The 8,556-nt window shown below is 40.9% G+C and overlaps 1 protein-coding gene across 1 annotated transcript; it reads right to left on the bottom strand.

Moving 5' to 3' along the window:
* Window positions 1–6,731: 6,731 nt before the first annotated feature.
* On the bottom strand, window positions 6,732–8,217 carry LOC137291925 (neuronal acetylcholine receptor subunit alpha-7-like). Its single transcript, XM_067823482.1, has 4 exons — window positions 7,827–8,217; window positions 7,672–7,678; window positions 7,024–7,582; window positions 6,732–6,782 (listed from the first exon to the last, which is right to left on the bottom strand). The coding sequence occupies exons 1-4, from the start codon at window positions 8,215–8,217 to the stop codon at window positions 6,732–6,734; spliced, it is 1,008 nt and encodes a 335-aa protein (XP_067679583.1).
* Between the last annotated feature and the right edge of the window lie 339 nt (window positions 8,218–8,556).

Below are 8,556 nucleotides of genomic sequence, written 5' to 3' on the forward strand. Positions count from 1 at the left end.
TAGGGCCTGATTGTACAGTCAGGATGGTTGTTACAGTAACGCAGCTAGTTTAAGGGTGGCACACTCTGTGGCCCCAGTCTTTCTCAGCATTGCCAGTAGGTCCAATGCTGACTGCAACTGACTGGTAGATTTAGGTGGTAGTGTTGATAGGGCCCCCTTCGTGCATGCCCTGCATGATGTTATCTATAGATGGCATAACTTAGTGTTAACCCACCATTCCGTCCTTCAGTAGGTAGCTCGAGACAAAGCAATTCCCGGATGGTCAGTTTGAGGGTCAGTGTACTTGGCAGATTGCTCGACTACCTGCTGGTAAAGTTTTTCACTATTTCAGTTTAATATTTAGATTAAATATTATTTTTCACGACCCAATATATTTGTTTTGCATTTTAATCTATGGGGATCGTCGAATAACCGAATGGTTAAAGCGTTCGTCCATGACGCTCCAAGCAACTCTAATTCGATTTCCCATATGGGTACGATGTGTGAAGCCTATATTTGTTTCTCGTCGCTATATTGCTGGCATTTTGCTACAAGCGGTGCAAAACCTACACTCGTGTGTGAGAAGTATAAATAAAGTAGAATGCGATTTAGCTTTATTAGTAGAACCGTCGCATACGCAAATAACTTTGTCATACGATCTTTCGAAAAACAGATTAAATGCATCCATGTTTACAATGATGTCTACTGCAAAGTTTAAACTAGAGTTTCATGTTTGAGTTTTTTCTCTTGAAGGCATATAGTTTGCATTAATACACACAGTAAGTACCAATGATGTAAAATATATTCACATTACTATCAGGAGCGTGGATGCCATCGTCCTTGGGGCATAAATGGACCCTGAAGTCCCCCAGATGCAGGACGACTGCCAAGAACACATTCTATGGGCAGAAGTGGATCAAGGACTCTCCTGAAGGAGGAGTGCTGTCACGGATGTGGATATTTAACTGTTCGTACATTCTGTGACAATGTATCATGTAAACACTCCAGAAGAATAGGTAGTGTTGCATATGTCGAGGGAACACGCTTCCAGAGTCTTTTGTTTTCTCAAAAAAAAGTTTTTTCATCTCTGGTTTTAGGTGTCGGGCTTCAGTTACCTTTGAATTTGAAAGTTTTAGACACACATGCGGCAACAATGTTGGTGTTTATGTTCCAGAGTCTGGTACTGTTCCATGTTGGGAATAATGACAATAAAAACGTAATCCGCACAGCTGGTGCAGTTGTACTTGTTCTTGTTTTGTTTTTGAAAGTTGTGAATTCGAGAAGAACCGTTTTTGTCCACGGAAATCGGATGTGCCCGACTTTATCGCCGTGTAGGAGTGCTTGTTTTTGTCATACACTGCCATACACTACCGAACACTGCCAAAACACAGCAACACATCCCACTTCTGTTGCAATATTGTGACGATTTAATAATCAAGTTTTTATACAGGGCGGTATATTGTCTTTACAGAATACAGAAATTGTACATCCATAGAAAACATCCCGTCTTCATCCCTATTCTACCCAACTTCCAGAATGCGAATTAAAGACGTCAGGGGGAATAACGTACATGTATACTGCTACTAACTTTCAAATGTTCAGCTGTACAATTCCTTTGAACTAAGTTATGCACCGAAAAAAATGGCACGTCCAACATTAAAACAAAAATACACCAGCACACGGGCGTATTATAATATCTACAAACCAAAACTTACAATTTCAGAAAAGCAATTGAAAAACAATAAATATTGAACAGCTTTCATTTGTACAATTGGTCGTGAGTGTAAAACATTATCCATTAACACTATCCAGTTGCAGGACATTTCCATTGATACACGCTGAAGTCGAAGGACGCAATGTCCCCTTTGCTTTGTGGAACCACCTCACTCAACGGATGTTTATACCTTCTTTATACATTGTTCAAACATCAGATGGCATCTACTCCTGGGGAGGGCGGGCACGACTCGGTTAACTGAGTGTTAGGCTCACTAAATACTATGCATGTTATTCCTACTGCAGAACATTAACCATCCCTAAACACACTCACGTGATAACCTATATTAATGTACCCCCGTAAACCAAAGTAGTAGATTAGAACCACTTGTATACAGAATTGGGAAATCTCAACGACTATACCATGTAGTCATATATCCGTATCATAATCATGTTTTAGGGAGTTTAAGTACACTGCAATTACTGCGCAGTGACTTGGGGAATCAATAGATTTTGAAAAGCAAATATGACTCCTTCCTCAATTGACAACTCCTCAAAGATTTCCATTTTGTTGACAACCCCATGAACACACGGCTAGTCTTTTGTGGATGATAAGAGAAGCTCACATCGTGACTGGCACCGTTGGTGATTTCGTACATCAAAACTCAGTAGAAACTCCTCACCCGGTCAGTAGTCAAGATATCAATCCCATGGAACATTTTTGTCACATTAATCCTTGCCGAATAACCCTTAGGGGTGTTCCAGTATATGATCATGACATGGTCCTCAATCAAGAATCAAACGCAATGCCTCAATGTCAAATTCAACGTAAAGTCTGGGGACGCCATTACAGTTGAAAGACGTTACACCATGTATTGACTTTGTTCTCGGTGTTAGATGCGTACGCGACTTTCTGCCAGAATCTTTAAGATGACCGCATTTGTAGTACAACTACACTTATCAGAACCAGAAAATGAGTCAGTTTATTTGTCTTGCATACCGCTATAAGTAAACTACGGTTTTTCGTTCTTTTTGCGTTTACATTTGCCTGGTCTAATGATTTGTTTTGCTGCTAGAACACACTTAACTGGCTAAATACATTTATAGTAAATAAAACAATAACACAAAAAAAGGAGAAAGATTTGCATTAAGTTCAAGAAGAGGAGACCCATTGCCACTTCCAGCACTACTTCATTTCAAAAACTACTGGAGGTAACGAAAGACCAGTCATGATCAAGTCTGAAATAGAGTATAGCATTTTCTGCGCATGCGTAGATTAATTGACTTTCTCTGCATGTGTACCGTTGACAGAAAATGGCGACAACGCGAAACGGGGAATATCTGAAGAAATCAGAAAAATGGTTCTATAATCGAAACCAAATGAATTTTGTATCACACTATAAATATCTGGGTGTTGTTTTTACCACAAAACTGATATGGTCTTTAAGCCAAATATGCCTCGTTCCCTATGTTTAAAATGTTTAAAGATTTTCCAACCACATCTTTGAAAGTTGCTTCTGCAATATTTGATAGTAAGATATCCCCAATATTAATGTATGGTAGTGAAATCTGGCAACATTCATGTCGTCCTCACATTGCAATTGGGAAAATCCAATGTTTCTTTTTCAAACGTCTTCTGTGTGTTATAAAAATGTTTCTTCCAATGCTGTACTTGGTGAAATTGGTAGAACCCAATTATGCGTTAACTATTACGGCAGATGTATTAAATATTACCTATGGACGATCATCGACATCCCAAATCATGTTATGTTAAAACTGCATGATGATGGTGGCAGCTGCAACTGGGTTACGCATATGCTGATACTTTTATTCCGAACTGGATTTTCTTATGAGTACACAGGAATGTAGGAATATAGAAACCTTCATCAGTGAACCTAGACAAAGATTAAGAGATACTGAAATTCAAAATTTTCATTCTACGATAACACCATCATCTTTTCTAAAAGGTTATGGCGCAATCAAATCCGCCCTGGAACTAAAAAATTGCATACTGGAACTTTGTAATAATGAAGATCGTATACGCATTTACTGCAAATTACGCTGTTTAAACCATAAGTTAAATGTTCAACAACAAGGTTATAATATTAATAAGAAGAATAATAATAAAATTTTCTGTCCCTTTTGACAGCAATGTGATTGGCAAGATTCAGGAAAAGCATGATAAATATGCGGACCTGGACTTTGAAATGTCTCGATTGCATCCCAAGTACACGGTCGTCAGGGTCCCCATTGTTCTCGGTGCCCTTGGTTTGGTACCTCCTGATTTCTTGGAGCACATCAGGAGAGTGCCCGGGTTCTCCATCGGGAGCACAGCCCTTCTGACAATCTGGGTAATGCAGAAGGCTGCAGTGTTGGGGAACCTCCATGTTCTCCGGAAAGTTCTTGGTGGGTTCAACTAGGCAGTGATTCCTGGGAGAAGTCCCATTCGCTGTCTGGGCTGCGTGTAGAGGGGGCGAGGGCCCTGAGCTGATGATGAGCCTTACCGGCCTGACTGCGCCAGGATCCCCCGAACCCTCTCTGCTGCATATCAATCTTAATCTGTAAAACATAATAAAACTAATGAAATTATTTATATCATTGAATTTTCTGTCCCTTTTGACTGCAATGTGATTGGCAAGATTCAGGAAAAGCATGATAAATATGCGGACCTGGACTTTGAAATTTCTCGATTGCATCCCAAGTACACGGTCGTCAGGCTCCCCATTGTTCTCGGTGCCCTTGGTTTGGTACCTCCTGATCTCTTGACGCAGATCAGGAGAGTGCCCGGGTTCTCCATCGGGAGCACAGCCCTTCTGACAATCTGGGTAATGCAGAAGGCTGCAGTGTTGGGGAACCTCCATATTCTCCGGAAAGTTCTTGGTGGGTTCAACTAGGCGGTGTTTCCTGGGAGAAGTCCCATTCGCAGTCTGGGCTGCGTGTAGAGGGGGCGAGGGCCCTGAGCTGATGATGAGCTTGACCAGCCTGACTGTGCCAGGATCCCCCAAACCCTCTCTGCTGCATTTCTATCTTAACCTGTAAATAATAATAATAATAACAATACCCCTTCCCAAAAGAGGAGACTTGACTGATCCCAAAAACTTCCGCCCTATCACATGTCTAAATACTCAATACAAATTATTCACAGGGTGTTTGACAAACCTCATGTCATCTTACTGCTCTTCCAATGACATAATTTACAGAGAGCAGAATGGGCGAGAAAGGGATGTTGGGGGTGTAAGGATCAACTTCTAGTACAGAAAATGATTTTGGAAGAGGCTAAACCATATCATCGCAACCTCCCCATGTTCTGGATAGACTACAAAAAGCATGACTCTGTCCCTCACGAATGGATTCTGAAGTCTCTTCAGTGTATTGACGTCCCTGAGCGACTACTTGATTTACTCAAGTCTTTAATGAGTTGCTGGTCGACTCAACTTGAGATGTACACGCTAGGGCAGGTGCAGACTTCGGAATCTATTCCAATCAGAAAGGGAATATTTCAGGAGGACTCCTTTAGTCCTTTGCTTTTTTGTCTGTCTCTAAATCCTTTGAGTTTTCTGCTCAACAGGGAGGAAGGGTACCATCCCGGACCTCCTCAGCACAGATCCCCAACACCTCTTACTCATCTCCTCTACATGGATGACGCTAGCTCCTTGCCAAAGGAGAGACCAATTTGAAAGAACAGGTTCTCCTGGTCGAGTCCTTTTCTAATGATATTGGCATGACATTTGGACTCGACAAATGTAATACTCTTCATTTGAAACGTGGCAAGGTAACTAATGATGGATCGGTCAAGTTACAAGGGGTAGGAGTTATTGAGCATCTTGTGGAAGATCAGACCTACACCTATCTTGGAATGCAAGTTCGAGACAAGCTTCAGAATGCCCAGATTCAAGATAAACTTCGGGCCGAGTATAAATCTCGTTTAAAGAAAATCTGGAGTTCAGAGCTAAATGCTCGAAACAAGGTCAAAGCCACCAATACTTTTTCTGTGCCAGTTCTGTCCTATTCCTTTGGAGTAGTTGATTGGAAAAAACAAGACATCCAGAGTCTTGACCGCCTGACCAGAAGGATCATGTCTGATAACAGAGCACACCACCCTCGTTCCTCTCTTAATCGTTTATATATGCCAGTCAATTCGGGAGGACGGGGTTTGATTAATGTGGAAGCTCTTCATGATAGAATTTTATTGTGTACTTTTGCACATATTTATTTATCGGATGATCCTCTGGTGATGCATTTTCAGACTCACGATGAAAGCAAGGAATTCCACAGCCAAGGTTGTTGGACACAATTTGAAATTTGAAGTTGATTTTGTTGATGGCGATGTACTGGACGGTACAGTGATGGGAATAAACCCGGTGAAGTCCTTCACCAAGTCTGCTCAGAGTCGGTCCTTTGTGGAGAAGCTTTCTGAGAAGCCATTGCACCGAGTGTACATGCAGTGTGTGGAACAGAACAGCAATCCAACTGACTCCTTCGCCTGGATGAAGTCGGCTGGTTTCAAATGTGACACTGACGGCTTCCTTTTTGCTGCTCAGGACCAGTCACTTCCCACCCGCAATCGCTGGAATGTGATTCTTAAAGAAAATATCAATATGGAATAGGCAGTGATTCCTGGGAGAAGTCCCATTCGCTGTCTGGGCTGCGTGTAGAGGGGGCGAGGGCCCTGAGCTGATGATGAGCTTGACCAGCTTGACTGTGCCAGGATCACCCAAAACCCTCTCTGCTGGATTTTAATCTTAATCTGTAAAACATAACATAAATCTCAGTGTGCTGATATCTGGATGAATTTCATTTTTACTTGTCTGTCCATTCTATTCCGAACACAGAAAACTGCATCTACCTCGTTATGACCATGCATTTCCATCAAGATTAAAATTTAAACAACTTTTAACAACAGCAAATGCACATCTCTAGAAGCCTATTGCAATATTTCTCAAAATTAACTTGCCTGTATGAAATGAACTAACTACATTTATATCTTTTTTTGTCCACATTGTTTCTACAAGTTTGTTCTCTTGGCCATGTGACCACAACTACTGAATAAACCTCTTCTCCTTCTTCTTCTTCTTCTTCTTCTTCTTCTTCTAATTTATAAGTCAACTGATTTCTCCACTATCTACTGATAGTGAGAAGTGTTCACCAGTGACACTAATTAGAACAGACCATAGTTCCACATCCACAGTCCATTGCCCCCTAATCTCTTATTGTGAACGTTTTAACTTTGTCCAACGAATCTGTGACAGTATCCATAAGATAGGACTAGGAGGGAAACAGGTTATTCTTTTCAATTTCATTGGTGAATATTCACTTTATCATCATTGTTACGCAGCCAAGCGTCACACCAACAGACAGAAACATAAAGAAACCAAAGAAGAAGATATCAAGGTTTCTCATAATTGTCATGGCTTTCTGAGCTTTCATACCATCAGGTAATTCGACAGTTTTAGGTATTGTCTGCAGTGTCGCTTCGGCAGGTGCATTTGTGTTTGATCTCTTGACTATTGCGTTCCTTCTTGAATGCTGTGTTTCATTGATAGCTTTGTAGTGTATGTTCAAAATAAAGATGTTACAGATGATGGAGAAAGCTCCCAGAGCAAGATGAAGGACAACAAACAGAGCAATCATGGGGATGCTCTCTGAGTTGTTGGGGGTAATGTCACCGATGTAACTGAGGAACACCGTCAGTGATAGCATTGTGGTTACAGACATTGATACTTTCTCTCCAGACTCTGGTGGAACGATGAACACAAAACTGTTCAAAATGGATAAGATGACAGCAGGAATGATGATTTTGAGGACGTAAAAAGTACTGTGTCGTTTGAGGTTAAATATAAAAGTCATCACTTCCTGGTTTTCAGTTTCGTCCATGTAGGTCGATACAGACCTAGAAATCGATATGTTGGACAATTTCCATTCAGAGTTAGATTTGAAAAAGTCCATATTAATGGAATTCTTTGATGCCACAAATCTTACCTCATTGCTGTAATACATCCATGAACTTATGTTTAAAGAGCATTGCTGGGAATCAAATGGAAATTTAAAAACATCAACTTCACAGATAGTTTTGAAAATGTTTCCAGGTGACCATACAACCTCACCACTTGAATTAATTTGAACAAAATCTTCACCCGATCCCAAGAGATGATAGCCTGCAACAGAATTTTCATTTATGATATCCGGAATCCATATCAAATTTTGTTTAACATATATTTTCTCAATTCCGCCGTAACTGCTGGCATTCCAAGTTAATCTCGTATCCGTCCACCACAGGTCGATCCACCCACTCGAGGACAGAACCTGCTCTCTTTCCTGAAGCTCTATTATAAACACAGGATAGAATACGAAGTTGATGTGAACAATCTTTCCGTTTTGAGGGTCACACTTTGAGAATGGAGAATGCTTTTCGATGACATCATTGAAAAGGTTGAACTCATCTTTTATGGTTGCTGTTGCTATTGTTGACTGATACGAACAGTACGACACCATCCAAACGACCAGAGAGAATACCCGCAGTTGCATTTTGAAAGTATTTTTCAATTCGTCTAGTCGCAGTCAAGTCGAACTTCTGACGAAACGACAAGTGATACGTAGAGTATTTTCCTCTTGGTTCCTCGTATCGATCCAGTGGTGTAGGAAATGGGGGCAATTTGATATGGTTGCTTTACTAATGGTCTGCATCTTACAGTACCTCCACTCAGTTTGTTTAACGATTGGCGTTGGGAGGACACGATGGTAAATAGTCCATCAGTAAATTACCATTTACTTCATATTATGTCCAGGACTTCAAGATATGAAATCGACTTGCCCTTTTAACGTACACCTGATATCAGCATTATCCGTGAGTGGTTAGTAAACACT

The sequence above is a fragment of the Haliotis asinina genome, chromosome 7 (genome assembly GCF_037392515.1).
Source record: "Haliotis asinina isolate JCU_RB_2024 chromosome 7, JCU_Hal_asi_v2, whole genome shotgun sequence".
Lineage (NCBI taxonomy): Eukaryota > Metazoa > Mollusca > Gastropoda > Lepetellida > Haliotidae > Haliotis > Haliotis asinina.

What these genes read in the sequence shown, in the direction of transcription:
- LOC137291925 (XM_067823482.1), bottom strand. Translation starts at nt 8,217, where the DNA reads ATGCAACTGCGGGTATTCTCTCTGGTCGTTTGGATGGTGTCGTACTGT. An exon ending in TTGGTGTGACGCTTGGCTGC is followed by an intron (nt 6,783 to 7,023) that starts GTAACAATGATG and finishes CTTATAAATTAG; the next exon opens with AAGAAGAAGAAGAAGAAGAA.